This window comes from Epinephelus moara, chromosome 12 (genome assembly GCF_006386435.1).
Source record: "Epinephelus moara isolate mb chromosome 12, YSFRI_EMoa_1.0, whole genome shotgun sequence".
NCBI classification, from domain to species: domain Eukaryota; kingdom Metazoa; phylum Chordata; class Actinopteri; order Perciformes; family Serranidae; genus Epinephelus; species Epinephelus moara.
The window spans coordinates 22,431,267-22,454,253 of record NC_065517.1 but is presented as its reverse complement, the minus strand read 5'-3'; the positions used below and the strand labels follow the sequence as shown (position 1 = coordinate 22,454,253).

General features: G+C 39.9%; 1 protein-coding gene across 2 annotated transcripts in view; it reads left to right on the top strand.

Annotated features, from left to right (window-relative positions):
- The window catches only part of ppp2r5a (protein phosphatase 2, regulatory subunit B', alpha isoform), a 65,909-nt gene that overhangs the window by 4,609 nt on the left and 38,313 nt on the right, over positions 1-22,987 (top strand). For both annotated transcript variants that reach the window (XM_050057889.1, XM_050057888.1), the window contains exon 2: positions 20,469-20,665. In XM_050057889.1, the coding sequence (XP_049913846.1) occupies positions 20,469-20,665 (197 nt within the window). The remainder of the gene's footprint in view (positions 1-20,468; positions 20,666-22,987) is intronic.

Genomic DNA, 22,987 nt, shown 5'->3' with positions numbered 1-22,987 from the left:
TAATGACTCTTAAACTGGAAAATAACATTGACAGTCAGCTCTGATGTTGCGTAGCCTTGACTGCAAATGCATGTGTCCTAGTCTTTGTAGAACTCACTTTTGTGGCAAAATCTGTGGAGACTCACTGAACATTGATGTATGAGATTGATAATTTCTAGNGCCCTGTGAGGCAAATTGTGATTTGTGATATTGGGCTTTATAAATAAAATTGATTGATTGAATTGAACTCACTTTTGTGGCAAAATCTGTGGAGACTCACTGAACATTGATGTATGAGATTGATAATTTCTAGTCTGGAATTGGAACTGAGTTGTACATAGGGATACAACAATCTGATTTTTTTCAGTCATGATACCTGAGCTTTTGGCATCGGCAACACAGATACCAATCTGATACCTGTGTTTAATTAATAAGCTGTATGTCTCACTATGTGGAAGTGTCTGGGATTATTGATTTATGTGCAAGGCAACATCTGGCTTGACTTAAAAATGGCTATGGGAATTTAAATTTCAGTATGTAAGTAATACAGTAGCTGAAACTGTGAACATAGAATAGAATTTGATAGAATGTCCTAATTCTTACCGATACTTTATCACATTGATCGAAAATATCCAGCTATTTGGGTCAGTATCAGCCCAATATCAAGTTTGGATTGGTGCATAGTTGTTAATAATAGCCATAAAGATTGACTTCAGTTTCCCGAATGAGTGCAAAACTATGGTTATAGTCCCTGTAGTTCTGCCTTGGGTACTGTAGCATGAAATGCTCACTCACACCTAATAGGGATGGGAATTAAGTACTCGAGTACTTGCTAAAAAAAAAAATCTAAGGTAAGAATAAGAATGTAAATAGGCATACAACAGAAAACAAGGCAATTTGAATTTCATTTACTGAACAACCAGGCCTCAATTAGCATTAAACCATAATGTCAAGGTTAAAACTAATCAGCAAACTTTCTTTTGCTGCTGTTACATGGGATACTCACAGAGGAGGACTGTCTCAGCTCTCTTCCTGCCCAGTTAGCACAAGCTAACACCGCAGCAGCAGCTAACATCCAACAATGGGCTTTTAAACAGTCCCAACAAACTTACACTGAAACCGAAATGGCTCGACTCTGTCATTTAACCCTTTAACAGCTGTTAGATAACGTTAGTTGTGTGATGCTAACCAGAAATAATAAACAGAGAGCATGACAGCAGGGCGTGGAGGCACTGAGTGAAGCAATACGGTGTGCACAGCGCTACAATGAAATAAGATTTTACCCATTTAAATAGTAGTAAATAGCATTTTAATAGGCGTAAGGTACTCTATGCATTCAGTGAATAATGACATCCAAATGAAAGACCTCTAGTACTGACGCTCATCCCTAGTACCTTTATGTACTTTGTGAAGATGGCCTGCTGTGGTCAGATTCCTTTTGCAGTGTTATAATAATCAGACACAAGTGGAGCCATTAACTAGAATTAGGATATGGTTGGTGCAAGAAAGAAGTTTGATATATTATTACAGTTCTTCTGAGCATGTTCAGGACATTTAGTCCATGTTTAAGGTGGTGTGTAATCCATGAATAATTAATTCCTATTTCTGCTTGCTTTAACAAGGCCCACATTTGTGCCTCATGTTGAGGTTGTTTGCAGGACCAGTCACAATTGTTCAAACTAAATTCATTGATTCGCCATCTGTTGCCTAGTAGCACACACATTGTATGATTCATATACAGTGCATGAGTCTGTGGGTATTAATAGGCCACATGCACAGGCATAGCTGTCCACACTTACTATATGTTAAGGTGTTTATCTGTTGTAATGGTTCAGATGTAATTTAAGTATCCATATTATTACAAACTGAAGAATTAACGTAATATACTTGTCCCCTGCTGGCAACTCCAGCCATCTGTAATTTAGGGAGAGTACAGTAGTTGTGGCACTTTGATGCATTTAAAGGAAATAATGGTGGAGTTGTGCAGCTGTCTGTGGAGTAACCACAAAGATTCGGGTCCTAAAAGATAGTAGATTGCAAAGAAGCTTCAGCCCTCCTGCAGTGGAGAGGTTGGAGGGCTTATAGCTCCTGTTGTGTGATAGACACTGAAAAGATGAGTCACTCTGAGACCAACATTGTTGCCATGGCAGCCAGAAGCCTTGAGAGCGAGCCAGGGAAATGTTTTACTTTCCAAATACAGACTGCTTCATTTAGGTTGATATTTCTGTCACTACAGTGAGATTTTGAGCTGAGCCATGATGCCTAACTAGACCTACGCTTACGTCTGGGTGATGTGGTGATTATTGTCAATAGCTTAGATACAGTGCAGGAGAAAACTACGTCACTTGTTCCCACACAGAAAAATTAGGTTGGTGGTAGGGCTGTCATTTTGTCCAAAAATCAAGATCGAATGAGTTTGACATGACACACAATTCAGTCTCTTCACAGGAAATGTCAAATTCATCCAGTGTGCTTCTGATGCTTTCTGCTGTATGGACAGCTGCGTGGCTTCTTCTTAGCTCCTTAGTACACTGAGCAATTGTCGAGTTCCCATGAGTCTGAAATACAGTGATCTATATCTGTCTCATAAGCACATGTGGCCAGTAATGTCCATCCATCTGTGGTTGGAGCGGGCGTTTAGTATAGTCTTTATGTTTTCCTGTGTGGTGTCAAACAGTTTCGCTATGGGTTTTGAGATTGTGGTGCGACTTGGAATTTTATATCATGGCTCCAGATCCATCTTGAAATTGTGAAACACCTCTCCAGAAATAATACCAAAGAACTGCATATCTTTGCGTATGAATATCTTGGTGCTGATGGCCTTTTTTACGTGTTTCTGGCAAGGGGCCTGCTGAAGCTGAGTGTGCTGAACAGTAGGCAGTCAGAAGAGGTTGTACTCTTGCTGTTACTCTGCTAGTCTATGGTGCCTCTGCTGCCTTACTGGGGTGGCAAGCTAACATTAGCAGGTGAGTGTGCAGATTCGTCATCGTTGTAGAGTAGCTGCTTTGTACACAGTAGACAAACAGCCTTGTCTGTTAGTTACTCCAGTGGTTCTCAAATTGTGTGCCACAACGGTATACTGGTACAAAATTGACTGTATCAGTATGTTGTGCCCACCCATTTCCTAATAAAGAGGCAAGCTCTAGCAAAAGAAATTAATTTAATTTAATTTAATTTAAAAAAAAAACCTATGGGGAACCTATTTGTTGCTTTTCGTGCATGGGAATTATAAGTGTGTGACACATCAAAAGCCCTGATTGGCAGCCAGTGTGAGGGATGATAACATTTAAAAGAAGAAAGCTGTGAGTGGGACAATGGAAAGTTTTATTGTACAGAGCAAATTGCAACAAAGCACCAGTGAAGACGACCTACCACTGAAAGAAAAGAAAACAGTAAACAGTATCACAAAAGCTACATGTCTTATTTTTTCTTAATGTCTTATGTCGTGATAAGAGTGATTACGCACGTTACAGAAGCTGTTGTGCACAGATATGAATAAAGGTGTGCCTTGAAATTTTGGTTTGCCTGTTGGTGTTCCTTGGGCATAAAAAGTTTAAAAACCACTGAGTTACTCTGCAGTGTAGAACCTGAATTACTTCCACACACCACTTCTCAGATGTTTTAGTGTCATGCTTGTCTGCTCAGGACGGCTTTGCTCACCAGTGACCTCAGTTTGTATAGCAAACAGCGGGTGAACAAAAATTAGCATCTTTGCTTAAGCTTAGTTACTGACAGGTTAAGAGGGAGTGCAACAGGTTAAACTGACAGTGAAATTTTAGAGCTGCTCTGCTGGATCACAAGGCAAACTGCTTTAAAGAGTCTGCCGGCTTATAAATGATCTGTTGTGCTTATAGACTGCAAATTTTGAGTTCGAACAGGTTATCACAGTTTGAAAATAAACTATGTTCGAACAAACGAACCCAAAAAAGGGTTTATTTATCTCCTTGATTTTATTTTATTGAATTGTGATGGACATTTTAGCTATTTTCTAACATTTTAATCAAATCTAAATCAAGAAATTAATTGAAAAGGAGCCTGTTTTGATTACATCAACCTCATCAATGTCTGTTCATGGAAAACATGTTCACTTTATTGGCCTATTGATCGACAAGTGTGTGCCACACAGTCTGTTTCCATCATGTCTGCCAGCAGATGGCAGATCGATAAATAATTTTCCAGGAAATAATGGGACAAAGCTTTTGTGATGCACTGCAATGGCGTTTGTGTTCTCGTCAGTGTCATAATTGTGGCCTCTGGCAGGTTGGGATGTGCTTCCACCTTTTTGTACAAAACTGCTGCCTCAACTTTTTTTTTTTTTTTTTTTTTTGCTGGCAGTCTGCTGGCTGAAGACGTGGGCTGTGTGAAGCTGTGCTCTGATACTGACCAGCTGCAACTAGGGCTGGGTGGTATTACATAATACATTTTTATCATGCAATGGGTGGTAAAGATGTATACTGCAACGTATCATTTATCCTCATAAATCATATATTTGTTTGACTTTAAGTAAGTATGCAGAATAGGGTTAGTACTTACTCATTCTCTGGAGTGACAGTGACAGTATTGTCAAGTAGCCTATGTGTTTCATGGTGAATGTGGATGTAAAATGTCATACATTATGAGTTTAGAGCTCACTATAGTGCACAGCTGATTTTGTGTTCCTGTCTACTGTTTGATGTGGTACAACTTCTTGATTTCATTAGATAAATGTTTGCAGCTTGATACAACATACAGCAAATGCATGTTTTCCACTGCTGCCTCAAAGCCATCTTTCACATGGAAACCATGTCTCATCATAGATGCACAGTTAGGGCATTCGTCATCGTCCATCTACCACTGGCTTTTCTTCAGCAACTAATTAGTGACTCAGGCAAGAATGCCTTCGTTGTGGTTTTAATTTCCCCACCGCAGCTAAAGCTGCAGCAGGGCACATTCTCAAACATTCATTATACTTTCAGAAATGTTTCCTCATTGCTTGGGCCTGCCTGTCCTCATCTCTTCACCAATCTTGTATTAGCATGCAAACATGTGCTCTAGTTTCAAAAAATGGAAGTGTATTCTCACTTGTGAACATGCTGTAAGTTGAGCTGACGTTACACTTCATGACAGGACGGTTGAAAACTGTGCTATACCAGTAGAAATGATCCATATAATGGTGCATCTCTCCTGTGCCATACAAATTACACCTCGTGCTGCAACTGAGGTATAGGTAAAACATTAGCCAACAGTTAAGATGCTCATCACAATATGTTAGAGCATAAGGTGAAGTCTTTTTTTTTTTTTAAAGTCTGTGTATGTCTGGGGATGTTTTGGTTCCTAGTTTTAGCTGTAGAGAGAGCACCTCTCACTTTCACACTGCTCTCTGGTACAGGCAGCTGCTAAACCAGACCCAGGGTGAATCCGAGTCAAACAGAGGCAGCTACCTGGAGAAGGAGAGGCTTTAAGTGGTCAGGCCCTGAGATGAATTCTATTCTCTTTTCTGCTAGAAGTGGGGAATTTGCAGCTCACAGTGACTTAATATGATACAGTCTTTGGCTTTTGTTTGGTATCTAGTACTGGCCAAAAATGTTGTTGCACATTTCCAATTCATCATTAGCATGCATTAGCTCAGAGACCTAACTTGGCTTGTTTACTTTATTTAGTGAACATCACTGTCACACTGAGCGTCCTACCGAACCCCGTTCAAACTCTCTTAACAGTTTGCATTAAATCTTGCAATACAGCAAGAGGGCTCCACACTGACTGTTCATGAACAGACAACAGACACTGTACTATGAATGTCTGTGACCTTTCTCTATTGTCAGTTGAGGTTATGCTTCACACAATAGCTCATCCAAAAAGTGTGTCATGTCATTTGTGCGGTCTTGAAATTCACCCTCTCCAGCACCTGCTTTCCGTCCACCTTGAGTCTGTTCATAATAAGCAAGTACTTGCAGCTCATATGGGGCCGTTTATGGGTGACGTGAAAGCAGACCTTGACGTGTTGAAATCTACTATCCGTGGCAGAAATAGGAATGTGCTTGGCATCCGGCCTACCAGTTGTGTTCACCCGTTTTTCCATGCACAGCACTGACCTCCCGGGACGGATCATCTAGCATTCATCTTTCTCAGCAACTGTAACACATACTCAAGTTTCAGAGTAACCCACATAGGTAATGTGAGTAAAACAGCACTAGTAGTTTCCTTACAGGCTGGATTACTTTTCATAGTACAACACTATAAAGTCCAAAATAGAACTAAACCTCTCAAGCAGGGCCCTTCAACACTTTTCAGGCCAATGAGCTTTAAGAGGGATGGAGTAGGGACCACCTGCTACATATGTTGTATAAAACTGAGCTCGACTAGAGATAAGTCTCTAAATATTTTTGGGTCTTGTCTCGTTTGCACTTGCCTGTTGCTGTTAAGTCAGCAGCAGTTGAAGCATTGCTAAGTGTGCTAGCCTCACCCGATGAACTTTAGCTGGTGGTTTCTAAAGAGGACAGTATGACACAGTCTGTTGCCTGGAAAGTTACAAAACTTACCATTGTGGCTCCCAAGGATGTCCACACACTTGACATACCAGTACAAAAAACGTGCCACACAGTGATTTAGCTTTAGCCAGCTTTCATGATTGCAGATGGGTGACAGTTAGCCTATATCCTATCGAAGACCCGTGCTCTAAAGAGTTTAATTTCTTTCAAAGGATTAGTTTCCCTTTCATGTTTTGATCATCCTCGGTAGGGCTCCAACGATTAGTCGACTAATCAATGACTAATCGACTATTAAAATAATCGGTGACTATTTTAGTAGTCGACTAATCGGTTTGAGTCATTTTTCATAGAAAAGTACTATAAAAGTACCCCAAAATATACTTATTGCAGCTTCTTACGTTCAGGTATTGGCACCTTTACACACTCTCCCGTGACGGTGAACTAAAACCCTTTGGCGTGAGTATGAAACAAGACATTAGATGACATAATTTTGGGGTTTGGGAGAGACAGACCGACATTTTTCAACATTTTAACACATTTTTCGATAAAATGACTAGTCGACTAATCGAAGAAATAATCGACAGATTAGTCGACTAATCGAAGAAATAATCGACAGATTAGTCGACAATGAAAATAATCGTTAGTTGCAGCCCTAATCCTCGGACAGAGAAAAGGTTTGCCTTTCTGCTCTTGTACTTTTTTTCTGTATATCTTTGAATGAGCATTGGAAACTGTTTTTGGTGTTAAATGGGCTTGTAATTAGAAACTAGCTGAAACAAAACCTAATATGTCCTGCCCCCCCCCAACCCACCCCCTTCACTTGTTTAGACTTTAAGTTGACACCTAATAAAACTTACATCAGTAATAAATAACTGGAATTAGGGGGAAAACATTTCATATCCTCTGACCTACTTTGATTCTTCCATTCAGTTGTTAAACATGATCTTGAAACACCCTCTAAATGATGTCTGGTGAACTACTGAAACTCCCAGTTGGGTAAACAAACCTATTAGCCACAGCTGTTACTTATTAGCATTCTGCTGGAGGATGATTGGCCAACAACAGCATCCAGTTTACGGCCCTCATTGCTGCTTTTTTAATGTTTCATACGGTGTTCTTTGATGGCAGTTTGCAGTTTTTCATTCATGCAACTGTTAACTCCATTTCAGGGTGGCCTGGTGATTAAAGACAACCACCCTCCCGCCTTTCACCCTAGAGAGGATAACAGTTGATTTTAGAGTTGCCACTAGTGTTCTCACTATATCACTCTTTCTGTATTTTTGCGCTCTCTCTCTCTCTACTCCCTTGTCTTTTCAAACTTGAGTTGAGTACTGAAATCAAATCAATTGGTGCCAAATTTCGGTACCACAGTGCACACCTAGGTGAGAATGCTAGGTTCAGACAGAGGGCGGCTGCCCACAGAATTTCATGGCCGGCTTTGGGATGCTTCACGGCAGAGGCAGTGGAGCTCTGCTGATCTACTGGGTTCAGAGAGGAGGTGGAAGCACTGTGAAGTGCCTCAAAGTAGGGAAGCCAGTCATGGAGCTCCATCGGCTTCACAGCAAGCTGAAACTATCGCTGCAGCGTTGATAGTTTCGGTCTGTCTGGTCTTTTTTCTTAACTATTTAATTTTAGAAATAGCCTTGTATCCATGCTGTTTGTAATTGTGTTCTGTATATTACATACTTATGTCACACATTTGTCAGTTGTGTCTAAACACTGAGCGAGAGATTTGAAAAGACATGCATACACGTGCAGACACACACAGCTCTGTGTGTGATTAGAAAAGAGCAGAATTACTTGCTCAAAAATTATGTGTTTGTTATTACAAAAGTGGGTTGGACAGCGGTGGGGTGGACTCCCAAGTATTGGTTCAAATGTGAACAGCACCCAGCCCCATTTTTCACGCCATCTTCTACTCTAATTTCTCAAAGACAGTTTTAAGACTTGTGGCAACTAAAGCTGCTGATGTTTGACTTAACATTCAAGAAACTAAAACAATCCTCAATGCTTCAGCTGCTTTAAATCCTAAAAAACAAATTAGGATTTGCCTCAGAATCATTATAGTTAAAGCTAAATTGTCATTGCTGTTTAAAATTAACTTACAGCGCCACATGTCTGACATTGTTTGATAGTGCTACCTTTAGTCAGCTACTTATCTGGTTGATTGCCTTAAAGCTGATTAATGCTCCCACTGACAGTTTATTAATAGCTGGTATTTAGATCACTATCATCTGCCTTATCTTACCTATTGGGGCTGTGCAGTGACCAGGTATTGTTGTCTGTTGACTTTCAGTGGAAACATGTCGTCGTCGTCGTCATCATCATATGATCATATTGTGTTATGTTTTTACAAAATACAGTTAAAGATAAGATTCCTATCAAAATTAAATAATGTTTTAGGACAGGCTAAACTTAATGTGTTGGCCACGTGCTGTCTTATACACACACTCACACACACAAACTAACACACCCTTCTGGCAAACATGGGGCAAGCTAACAAAGTATTTCTGAGGAATGACAGGCGAGAGAAAATACTGGTGTCAGGATTAGGCTTGAAATCATTGCTGAACTGCTGTGCTTTTACTTTTTTTATTGCCTCATATAAATGTCTCATTGGGCCTTTATTCTTTGCTATACTGTTGCTCTCTAACTGAAGAAATAAACAGTATTTCTCCTACAAACTGCCTTGAGGGGTGGGTGGTCTGCCTGCTCAACTGGAGCCCCCGTCCCCCCTGAAAGAATAAACAAAGTATGTTATTTACCTAATGTATGTGCGTTAATTTCATTTCAGCTCAGTGTGAAAGTCTACCGTGTTTTGCTGTAATTTTGGTCATGATAGTTTCTCTCTTCTCGCTGTTAACTGAGAACGCACAACATACACAACACACCAAACAGAGGAGCAGAGCACAGGCAAGGAGAGACAGGTGAAGTGTACATTACCTGAGTTGACTACACCTTCTATTATGTGTAATAAATGCAAGTTCTCCAAAACCAAAGATGGACAGACACTGTAACCCACTGAAAAAGTATAAATAACACATGTAATTTGTTAAGGTATGAGTAGAGGAAGTGTTCACTCACCGCTAGGCAAATTCACGGAGTATAAAATGCCTGAAACTGATAATGGTCACCAGCAGAAAATATTTGTATTGTCTGTGAACCTTGACAGTTATTACTGAGCTGAACTTTATACTCTTCATACTCTTTATACTCTTGTTTAATGTTGTTAAGCCAGGTTTTCATTTGCTACCTCTACTACTTATATTGATAATAACATTGATAATATAGAGTTCCCACACATGTTCACGTACAAAATTTTAAAACTTTTCCACGACTTCTTAAGGACCCATAATAAAATTTCGTGGACCATTCACAATTTTTAACACAAATGGAATTGTTTAGTATACTTTTCTCGACGTGCTAAGTATCGTATGGAAATTAATCTGCAGCTTTTCCAATCTTTAATAGTTGGTTACGTTCATATTCACTTCTTATACTTAAAACCGTGGGCACAGTCTTATGTTGTGTGAATTACATGTAAAATCAATGTAAAGACAAGATTAGACGCAAATTCCCACCAGGTGGTGCAATGGACGTGGCACGAATGACAAGAAATACGTGAATTTAGCAGCGGGAATGAAGTGAGTAGCGCGATTTTGCATCATACGTTCATTCAGGGGAGATGAAAAATCTCAACTTCAGCGACCACTTCCTGCCACGATAGCCAATCAGCATTGACACAAAATATTCTGGCTATTCTATTTACAGAAGATTACTGTAACATTTAATTTTATTACAACAAAAAGTTCATGACTCTTTCGAACGTTTGATGAGTTATACTAATTCCATGACTTTTCTAGGTTTTCCATGATTGCGGGAACTGTGCTAATAATATTATAATTTTGTGATGAAAGTAAGATGAGTTTTTTTGTCTTTTCCTTATTTTGTTTCTTTGCAGTCGGGCTGTGTGCATTAAATCCCTCTCGCCCTTTATATTTTCTTTCCTTGACTGACATGTACAGTTTGTAGTTTACATTAAAACTGTTCTACAGATTCTTGAAGCTGCTTTTTGTTGCTGTTGTCACATATTGTGCCAGCATTATTCTAATGTGCACTCTAAACAAGGCTGAAATAAATTGTGCATGTCTTACCCGACCAGTTCAGCAGCTGCAGTACGACCTACATGGCATTACTGCTGTCATGCATTAATGGTCACATTAGGCCTACAGTAGACTGTCACTCCTGTTTTCTTACAACTCACCAGTCATAGTCTGCACAGTCTGAAGCACTTCATGTGCTCCTCAGTGTGTTTAATGAGATGTTACCAGGAAGCCTCATTAAGTCATTTCCTTATGTCTCTCCCTTAGACTATATGACTGTCTAATAGGCTGGAATGCAGACAACACTGGAGCTTTAACAAGAGCACCTGCAGACGTAGCAGAGCTTACTGTCATCTCCGACTGTGAGTTGTTAGCTGGTGCTCTGAAATTATGGCCAAATAAGAAACCCTTCTAGTTTATCCACTTTTTTTTAACATGAAATGTGATTTGTTTTGGCATAAACCTTTTCACTCCTCATAGTTTTCCATGCTAAAGATGATTGTCAAGGAAGAGGGAAGATGTGTAAAGCAGTCTGAAGTCATAATTTAACAGTACAATCTACTCTTAGCACTACACTTGCTGAAAATGCAGAGTCAGGGGACTTTTTTCCTCTGGATTCAGCCTCCCAGGCAGGCCTTGCTTTTAATGTCTCTTCTGTGAAATCAGCAGACCTAAATCACGGTCTTTCTCCTGACATTAACAATCAATAACCCTGAAACATTGAGCCTTTTGTGGCCATAGAAAGATTCCTCAATGCACCTTTGAAACAGGTCATAGTTAAATAAAACATTTTTCAGATAAGCGGAGGTGTGTATGACCTTCTCTTTACACGAGCGCTTAATCATGAACTCATAACTTGGTAGGTCTATAGAGGTGAACACAGTGTACTTATTAAACACATCAAAGCAGAGACAACTCTAAGTGAACTGTTAATGGTACCGTCCTAAGTGACAGAGACTGTGCAACACTAATCTGTCACTGTGCAGAGGTCACCTGACCTGCATACTCTCTTTCAGTTTGTTTTGGTCTCTGTCTGCTTGGCTGTAGTTCTGTGAAATGTTGATGGCACCAAAAGGGCAGGTATTAGTGTAAAGCAGATTTTCTGAGGCATAATATAAATATGTTGTTTGACTGTGAACAGGTCAAGACCCCAAGTGTTTCTACCATCATGGTGAATAGTTTACTATGGTCACACTACAAATCAGTCCTTTAAGGTGAAGCGGATAAGATCTAGGGGGATTTGGTGGCGTCTAGCAGCTGGCCATCCTTCACACTGGACCTTTAAAGTTGTCAGTCAAATAGTCAGATGAGCCTCTGTAAAAATTTAACCTTAATACTAAGATTTCTATGATTTGATTCTGTCCCTTACAGTTTGAAAGAGGATAACACATTGAGATTATAGTTTCTGTTTAACCACATTTTGGATTGAAAAGAGATGCAAGGTTCTGTTGGCACTTAACAGTATTAATCAAAATGCAAATAGAGATCAGGCACTTTACTCTAGCTGCAGAGTCAAACACTCATAGCTCTGAAAAAAATGCTTTTGTACATTTAGTCTTCCTAATACAGCGGCATGTTATAACATATAAGACAGAGTTATTATTGTGAAATGATTTTAAAAACTATAATCATGCACTTTCACTTAAATCACATATGTATTCCTGTTTGTATTCAGAAAAATCTGCATGATTGCCATAAATGCAGTGTCCATTACTGTTGCCCTCTGCTGCAGCAGAACTCTATTCATCCAGGGCACAACACACATCAGTCATTAGGGCTGTGAAACATGGGATGCCTTAATGGAAAAAGGTTGCATAACTGCAGTTATCCTCAGACTGAATCACTCATTCTGCTCACATGCAACACATAATTAACAATGATGATGCAGATATTGTTTTAACATGATGCTGAGAAAACTGGGTACTGCTTTAAAATTAACATTTGTAATTGAATTGGGTAGTATTGGATGTTGAAGCTTGCGTCTACAGTAGATTTGTACACTTTCTTTTACGCCTGTCTAATATCAAAGAGGTCTAACTATTTAGTTTGGCTTGTGGTCAACTCTGGGAGAAGTTTTGGTTTCAAATTAATGGATTCTTGGAATTTAAAGCATTCATATTATCTCATTGGACTCCGCTGAAAATGATTTTTGTGAGTTGTGCTTTTTTTCTGGCATCAGTTGTAAATTGTCAGACCTTTTTCAGCATTAACTTGTTGGACGAGGACTGTATAGATATAAATGGCTCATTCTAAGGTTATAACAACATAATGAGTCTCAGTTTGAGGTGATTATAAACTAATGAAAACATAGTTATGAATATTACACAGCATGTCTGCCAGTAGATGCCTCTAAATCCTACAGATGCATCTAAGCTAAATTTTCAGTCTCACAGCAAAGGGTTTGAAGAGATGCTGCATGTACATCTGAATTCAAATTTTAACACCTTTGCAAATGTTTGCAAAATAATCTTTTGTTTGCCATTGTGAGGTACAGTATTGTGCGTATATTTAAGGCAAAAAAAGGTTAAGATAATAGTAAAAAAGTTTATGGCAGTCTAACTTCTTGGCTCAAACATCTTCTAGATGATCAGCTAAGTTGAGATATGGTGACTGTGAAGGCAACTTTGTACCTATCAGTCATTTATGTCTCATGTATTTAGGTTTTCCCTTTAAAGGGGAACACCACCTAATTTAGGAATACCAGTATAGTAAGTCCATGGTCTAGGGAAGTTCAGTCAGTATTTGCAAACATGAGCTACTCTCTCAAAACCAGAAACCAGAGAAGTGAGTCTCAAACTTGTGATGTCACAGGGTATTAAGTCTAGAGCTGCTCCATAGAGGATAATGGAGGCCTGCTGCCTCCTGTTTGTTCTCTAATTTATACCTAAATGAGCTCTATTCTGTTGTGGTGTTCTTGTTTCCAAAACAGAAAATGTACCGATATACTCCGAACATTCCCCTGGGTGCTTTCAGTGTCCTCTACATTATCTTACAAATATTTTTTGACTGTCTACACCATAGGATTAACATGTTTGAATTTTGAAAATGGTTGTAGTTCCCCTTTAATTTGTCTTGTATGTGGTTAATAGAACAATTTCCGAAACTTTTCTTCAAACTCTCTGCGCAGTGCTGTGGTTGTAGAGCTACTTCCTGTTTATGCCACCAAATCTGGTCTTTGACATGTGTTATGCTGATTGTGTTTCTGAGAGCTGCTCATTCAGGCAAAACTCAATTTAATTCCAGTGTCTCCATTGTTGTACTTTTTAAAAAGTCAATAATATGACAAATTGAAAATGGAAATGTACAAAAAATTGAATTGAACTTTAAATTTCACGAGATGTTACAGTACAATGGGTTGCAGTTTAATCACAAACATTACTGCAGATTCGTTTTATGGGTAATTTCTTTCTGTTTTTTTCACAACAAAGTTTCATTCATTCATATTCAGGGAAGAGTTTAACTTCAGGCCACGAACAACAAGACTTGATTTCAGCAAATCTGCTAGTTATGCAATTATAAGATTTGGAAATAACAACAGCATTGTACATTGTGCAGCCTTCCAAACACGCTTTGTTCTGCAAGTATAGTACTTAACAAACCCCAACATAGTATTTGTCCCATAGTGACACACCAATGTGGTATTCAACCGTGTACAGCCGACTGAAAAATACGACCAACATGAAATAACACCCAGAAAATAATATCATGACGGAAGAGCTTGTGCAACATTTGGTTTCTACATGACAGCGGTTGGCAACATTTAGGGCCTGGTGTTGCTAAACACGGAGCCCATGAGCTGCTCTGTTTCTTTTTTGTATCAAGGTTTTTTCCCACCACAACAGAAAAAGCTGCAGCCTATTTTGGGACTTAGTAGATTGTGTGTGTGATTCTTTTTGGATCTTATTCCACCGACAGGAACGTGGTTGAAGCCTGTGGGTGATGGCTGCTCACAAAATTGTGCAGAAACCATTCAAGGTCCCTGTAAATCCTGTTTTATTACATTTGACTTGTAATGGTTTCTGTTCTTAATTGCTGTTTAGGGGCGAAACTATGCTTCTTGTGTCATTTGAGGTCATGCTAGGGTCAGTAATGAATTCAGTGCTCCTGCAGTTACAGTAAAAGCATTTGTACTCAGAAGATACAGAAGTTCAGCTGTAAGCCATCAGTGTATGCAGAGACACAATTAAGCCCTTTGTGTTATTTACTCTAACTCACTCTAAGGAATAATTACACATCGTGTGCTGTCTTTTAACCCTGCCACTTTCTTCCTCCTGTCCATGTGTGGTTATGAAATTGCATGTTATTGCATTCAGATAATTGTTTAAGTGATTCCTGACGCTTTGTGTAAGAACACGCAGTACAGTCCAGATTACTTTTGTTAAACGTCGGCCACATTGTGACACTGAGATGAAACATTTTATGCAGGAATGAGGAACTCCTGTTTTATCCCTCAGAGTAATGTGACCATTTATTGCTCTGAAACAAAATCCATGTCGGTCTTATCCAGTTTGATTAGTTTGGAATTTCTCTCTGATGTCTCAAGCTTTTTCATCTTCTTTGTTTTCATACATAGCTTCAACAGAAATATTTTCCTTCCTCGCTAAGCACCCGGAGGAATTTGTGCACTAATGCATCTGCATCTGAAAAGGCAAAAATAGCTTCACATTGGGAAAAGCGTCTACATGTCAGACTGTATCTAACAGGCCCAGCCTTCTCTCCTCTCTGGGGGATGGAGACTATTCCCCGTAAAGAATTAAAATGATTTGGTTACTCGGAAAGCTCAGAGAAAACACATTATGAATATGTGAATATGTTGCCTGCATTGTTTGCAACAAACAGCAAGGCTAAGTTTGTCTTCTTATGCATGACTGTGACTTAGTATGATGGAATTGTGAAGCAGGAAAAATGAATTTGAGATCCACAAAAAATCAGCCTCAGAGCTCAGACTGTTTAGGGAAATGCGGTTATTTGCTTTCTTGCTGAGAGTTAGATGAGAAGATTGATACCACTCTGATATCTGTGCAGTAAATGTGTAACTAATGCTAGCAACCATTTAGCTTAGCTTAGCACAAAGACTGAAAGCAGGGGGAAACAGCTAGCCTGGCTCTGTCCAAAAGTAACAGAATTTGCCTGCCTTACTAGGCCCTCAGGAAGTGTGCCTGGCTTTGAAGCAAACTTTCATAGTGACCAAACTGTGGTATTACATCTGTTCGGAGGCCTTGTGACCTGAAAGGATTTTCTACCATTGACTTGCATGATAAAAGAGATGTCTGGGAATCAGTGGATATGTTTTTTGAGTGTCACAACCCCAGCGAAATGACTTATTTCACTTACAGTTGAACTTGCAATTGAACTCTTTGGCTTCCAGTGGCACTAAGCTACTGTCATAGAATTGAACGGTGCCCCGCCTCCAACACTGAATCCAGTTCTCTTTACACATCTCTGTCCAGCACCTCCACAGCTCAGCAGTTAACATGTTCTATCTTTTCTGTTTAAACTTTCCAAACATGGAAGTCTGGAAATTAAAATTTGTCGTTTTATTTGTGGTTATGTTCTGGTCGAGTCTTGAGGTCACAGTGAGGTTGCCAGGCAACCAGCTGAGATTCCAGAAAGAGATTGCGCTTGGCCAAGACATAGTCTAGCACACAACTCCCCATTAAACCACAATATGTCATTTTTACACCAAGGTTTTGGTATAGTTAAAACACATGAGAAACAGTGTGTTGATTAGTGAGGTTTAGAGGTGTTGTTTGTAGGGTTATGTGCAATACTCATAATGCACATTGCATAGTACCAGGCATTTCAGTGGCACTTGAAATTTGTTTTGGTTATTTAAGAATGTGGTAAACTAATTCAAATGGCTCTTATAACGTACACAGATTTTTCTGACAATGTTTGTTAACCTCATTGATTGAATTGTGCTCAGTTTTGACAGTTTTCTGAGTGTTTTCTTACTGTTAGACTACTCGACTACTGTAAGTTTAAAATTCCATTTAAAAATCGGGGAAATAAGTCATTAGGAACATCCCCAAAGCTGACCATCTCCTGTACGTAGCTTCGTGTTCACAATACAAAACATGAGTCTGTTACTGATCTTCTCATCTAGCTCCTGGCAAAAGCATTAAGCACATTTCTCTAAATGTCAAACTTTTCCTTTAAGGTGCAGTCTCAGTGACAGAGGCTTAAACATATCACTGACGTGCACCTAGAAAACACTGAAGGTTCGAATCCAGCATGCCTGCCCTAAGTGTTGACAGCTAGCGTTACACAAGTGGGAAGAAATGTGAGCCACCCATGTGTCATGTTAATAACGGTACAATCAGGCCGCAGGGGCATCGTGGTCGTCTTTCCTTTCTGGTTCCACTTCGGTATTCAGTCTGCTCTTTGGATGTGGAATCCTTTGAGATTCGATACTTTGGAAATTTGGCATTAACACAAAGTAGTGTGTTAACAAGTCAGCTGGGTTGTAGTTACACTCAGATATTGAGTTCAGTCAGAGCAGCAGCCAGTGGTCTGACCTGTGGAGCTCACTTGCGTAAGTACTTCGTCAGCTGTCAACACCACTGGAACATTTTTACTAGGTGTGAGAGTCAGTGTGAATATTATGGCTGGGCCCGACTGTGTGTTGTTCCCATGCCACTCCATTTCATGGGTAATGCCTTTTCAATTGCATAATGTCACTCAATAAGGAAATCTGCACTGTGACACTTCTCACCTCGAAATACACTATAAATAAATAAATAAATACATAATACACTTTGTAGCACTTGAGTGTGAATGTACAAGTGTGTTAACGGCTGCAGCAAACAAATCTTATCTTTTAATGGGCCATTTACTCTAAAGAAAATATCAGAAAATAGTAAAAAGGGACCATCACAAGAGCAAAAAGCGACATATTTAAATTGTTTTTTCCCCCAACCAACAGTTTAAAACTCTCAACTAACTCATGTCCAGAATATTCTCATAAACAACAACAACAAAAATTGGCAGGTTTGCATAGCTGAGAAGCCTCAACCAACGTTGATGTTTGGCATTTTTACTTAAAAAATATTTGCCTTTTTATTTTTCTGGCGATCAGCAAATCAATTAATCAACTAACTCTTTTAGTGGTATTGTGTTTCAGGACAGTAATGCATATCAATACTTTTACATTTGAGTGTCACTAGCTATTGTAAGTATATTGAGAACTGCTTCACTGAAAGTTCGGTCTCAATACCTTTATGGTTTCGACCAAATTAACCCAATACCAAGTAGTTTTGACACCTCTTAAGTCAAAAGATACCTGTATTTAAACCTTTTTGCACCTGTGGTCCGATCATGGACCGTCCCAACTTCCCGCCGGATTAACAAACTTTCTGTTGCTGCTGTCTCTGGAGTCATTCAATGTCTGCTCGTTAACATCCGACACGAAATGGCTAGATTCTGTTTTTAGACCTGTTAATACCTGTTAGGTAATGTCAGACATGTAATGCTAACAGTTAGCTCTACCACTGTGTGTGCACGAACAGACGGACTCTCACAACTGTCCCTGGCGCTGAGCTCACACTCAGATGGTGTGGTGAAGTCGAGCGTGTGCGATGGAGTTGTCAGTTTAGTGTGATGTTTAAAAATGAAAAGGTTTGAAAGTATGGCTTTACTACACGTCACTCACGACGGTTATCGAATGAAGTGCTGTATTGGCATCTGTATCACTTTAAGGGTACTGGTTAGGGCTGTATGAATGCACCTGTGTTACGTGCAGCAGCAGCAAGCGTGTGACCTGTGTGGATCAATAATATGTGGAGCGAGCGATTGAGAACATGGCAGAAAGGCAGCCTTTGGTTGAGAAGAAAGGTAGGACAACTTCAGTCATCTGGAAACATTTTGGCTTCAAGTTGACGGACGTTGAGCAAAAGGAAATTGTTTGCAAAGTTTGTCATGCTGTCGTGTCTGCCCCCCAAGGCAACACGACCAACTTATCGTGATTTCAATATCAATCAAAATAATCGTGATTATTATTTTTGCCATAATCGTCCAGCCCTAGTACTGGTGTTGTACTGTTTTTACACAGGACCTCAGCCCTGCATCACATCCATGTGACTCAAGTTCTGATAAAGATGGGAAACAGTACTAATGAGGAGCTGTAACAAATAACTAAAATGATCAATAAAAGTGCAAAGTGTACTATTGTCACTGTAATGATTTACGATGTGCAATTTAGACATACATTTTAATGAAGACATTAATTAGCACCTCTGTGTCAACAAGTGTCATGGATGGCATCTATATCACCGTAACCCTAGGACCTTTGGGGTCTCTGGTTCTTGAGGTGTTGTAAATCAAACCTGCGGCGTCCGTTTACTTAACGACGTCCCTCTGCCACAGTTACAGAGGGAGGCCTGTGTGTGCAGCGACGAGCTGCCGCTGCTGTGTTGGAACAGAACATCACTGTACAGTGTGTCGCTGCATATCTGGACGGCTGCCAAATGCTGTTTATAGCTCAGCTGGGGTCAAGTTTGACAGCTCTAATAATCCTGAACGCACTTACCGTCTAATCCATAAAAGGCTTTACAATCAAAGCCGAGAATGACTGGGCTGCCTTTGTGTGGCAAAATACAACGCTGTATTGTGTCCGTTTGTCCGGAAGTCTAGTTCAAATATGTAACCGTGTGCAAAAAAAGCACAATTTAGGATATACAGCTGATGTGTTTGGTGCCAGTGTGTCTTTAGTTATGCTCATTGAGGGTTTTAATTAGTTGTGGATGTTAAAGGGGACGTATTATGCTCTTTTTCAGGTTCATACTTGTATTTTTTTTGTTTCTATCGGAACATGTGAACATTCTTAAATGTTCAAAAAACTGTTTTTTCTTGTAACATCTGTATTCACCCTCTGAAACACTTTGTTTTACTGCCTGTCTCTTTAAACCCCCCTTCAGAAAAAGCTCAGTCTGCTCTGTTAGGTCAGCGTGCGGGTTTTCCGCATCACGGGAGATGCGTATAGCTGCAGCCAATTTAGTTTGTAGCCTGTACGATATCCCCCTACAAACCTTGCCCAACAGTACAAGACAACCACCAATGTGAAGGTTGTTTGAAGCCTGCTACAATGCGACAGTATGGTAAATAAATATGAGGCAGAGTGTATCAGTAATCCACATCATAATTCATCATACATGAAGGCATGATTCTCCTTTATACGTAATAGGGTGTAACCCCAAGCTTAACCCTTACCTTAACTGCCTCTCTTTTAACCAAACACTTAATAGTTAGCTTAATGCTAACTTAGCATCTTGCTCAGGGCTTCCACTGCTGGACCAAGGGGCTGATCATAGACAGTCGTGTAGGTATGGTGGGCACGTCATGTAGTTGCTGCACTTTCTGTCAAGCTTCTAAACCAAAATCTTCACAACCGGACATGTTCCAACAGTAATATGATTCAAAACTGGGGAGAAATTAACATCTGAGACAAAGAGTACATGTTTCCCTGGCATTAGCATGTAGCTACATGTAGCAGTGTACTTGCTGCTGGAGAATGACTGTGTATTGCCCCACTTTCTCCTGTTCAAAATCACCAATAAAAGCTTTTAATTTCCCCCCAGGGATCAATAAAGTATTCTGACTATGAATCTAGATCTAATTAAACACAACCAGACATGTTCCAGCAGGAATATGATCTGAAGTTGGGAAGAAATGAACAGCATTGGCCACCAGATTACATGTTTCCCTGTCTTTGGCATGTAGCTACATGTAGCAGTGCACTTGCAGCCAGCAGTGACTCTGAATTGCGAGACTTTGTCTCGTTAAAACTGACTAATAAAAGCTTATAAACAAATGAACATGATCCGAAATACAGAGGAAATTAACAACACAAGCAACCTGACGTTTCCTGACGTTCTAGTTACACAATGAGTCAGTGTATTTCCTTTCTTTTGTGTGATTCCAGATGCCCCCTCCACAGAACAGCAGGAGCTGTTCACCCAGAAACTCCAGCAGTGCTGCATGCTCTTCGACTTCCTGGACTCTGTGACGGACCTGAAGAGCAAGGAGATCAAGAGGGCCACGCTCAATGAGCTTGTGGACTATGTTTCTACCAACAGAGGGGTGCTGGTGGAATCTGCTTACCCAGAGATCACTAATATGGTGAGGATACACACATGTACAGGCCTTTTCTCTGGTTTGGAAAATAAACTCTGCATGCAAAGTCCGAAGCAGCAACAGCAGCAGTTCATTCCAATGTGTCAGGTTATGTGCTGTTAGCAGTGTTTATTATTAAACAGCAAAGAGGTCGCCCCTCTGTGTCAGTGTGCAACATGCTGTGCTCTTGAGCAGGATTAAAAAATGGAGGCCGATCGTGTGTCTAGACAGGGTGTGTCATGTCAGCAGCACGTGAGGAACTTTTTACCATCCTCATGCCAAACCCCTTAACATACTGCTTCCATTTAAGCACTAAATCCACAGGAAAAGACCAATATTCTGGGAGTAATTTGAAATTTAATCTGTTTCCTTCTCTGTTTGTCTCACCCACTGCATCATCCTCTGAATACACTACATGTGGATCATTTAGTTTGATTTTAATTTTACCTTGTCTCCAACATTGCTCAAACATTGCTTATTGTTCAAACTGAATGTTTGACACCGTTTTGGTTATCCTTTTTTTCCTCAGTGTTCTCTCAAATACAAGTTATGAGTAATAAGTCTTTCAACACAGTCTTGTACTCGCAGTAGCTGCTGTTGAAAGCCTATATGATGACACCCACATAGCCACAGTGCAGGGAAGAACACTGCTAAGCTTAATTATGTTTGCCAGAGGTTTTAGGTTTACTGCGGTAAGTGTTTTCAGCTCACTACCAATCGTATTCTCTGTGTGAAATTAATCCACTGACTTCTAACCTCAGTTAAAACCTAAATAGCATGTGCCAAGATAAAGCCAGTATCTATCATACAAGACTTCCTGTAGCTATTTCACAACAAACCCTGCACACACTTCTCTCTGTTCAAAAGACTTCACTCTCTCTGTTGCTCTCTTTACTCCAAACCCCAAGAAGCGGCACTCTTCAGTAGTGAAATTTGAAAATGCAGGTCATGTGACATCCTCAACGTCAGAGATTTTTTTTCAGTCCATACATTTATATTAACGACAGTCCTGCACACTGTCTTACCGCTGATATATTTATCTATTTATGGAATTTTGGTCTGTTTAACCTTCACACATGCAAGTGTGCAGAACAGAGGGCATCTGTGATGAAAGAAACATCTCTAAGATACTGAGAACCTTGCTTCAGAGATACACAAACATATAAAGGTTCTCCTTGTACTGGCTTTGCTAAGCCCTGCACCTTTGATATGGTCTGCCAGGCTGTTGGAGTAGCATGGAGCTCACACTGTCAAACTGCAATTCCTGAAGAAATATTGTAAAATTTTTGGAGAAAAAACAAAGAAACAACGTAAGAAAGAAGCAGACGTTAATATGCGTTTGAAGGATATATCCAGGATGTCAAATCTGCAGCAAAAACAGGTCAAAAAGACAAGTGTAAAAGTAAGCCACCATATCACCTGACAATGGAGACAGAAGTCAGTGAAATGAAAAGTAAACTTTGCTGATATTCAGCCAGCTGTGTGTCATCGTAGATGAACGGTGTTTGGCCTCACCCTGTACTACCGGCCTGGACCTCTGCTGATAGACAAACGGGGAGCTCTGGGGGAAGCCAAACACCGTTAATCTGCACACATGGTGATGACACACAGCTGGTTGAATATCCTCAATGTTTCCCTGCTTCTCTGCACTGTTCCTGTAAAGCAGTGTAGATATTTATTCAGTGTTAAAACCCTTAGAAAGCAAAAGCAGCATGTGTATACACTCTCAGTAGCTAGCTAGCCAAGCCTACACTTTTCAGGGTTTGATCATGGTTTTGGAACAGGGAAGAGATGTATATTTCCTTTCAACTTTTTTGGGTAATGAGTATCATTATTACACGTGCACCAGGCACAGCGTTTAACCATGACTAGCTCAAAATCCTTTCAATCAGCTTGAAAATGAAAAAATCTGAAATGATTTGAGAGTCTATGCAGCACAGCTGTGTAGCTGTCAGACCCTGGTCGAAGCTGGGTGATGCTACGCTATGATTGGCCAGTCTGTGTTCGAGGGGCAGGACTCGGCAAAGGGTCACTAATCAAAATCTGGCTATACTGTATATTTAAAAGCCTGGAGTTTTTTCGCATTATGTCTGAGTCATTATTTTCATTCGTAAGTGACTATAAATTTGCAAGTGACGCACATCTGTGATATTTATACCTGCCGTCTCAGTCTGTCGCCATGAATCAGATGTGTCCTTAGAAATCTGGAAACATGTTTTTGCACTCACCACTTTTAGGAAATAATGAAAGTAGTTACTAATCAGAATGTCACCCAGTGAACAGTAGCAGGTGAACATGACACTTTAATATGTAAATTACTTTGTTAAA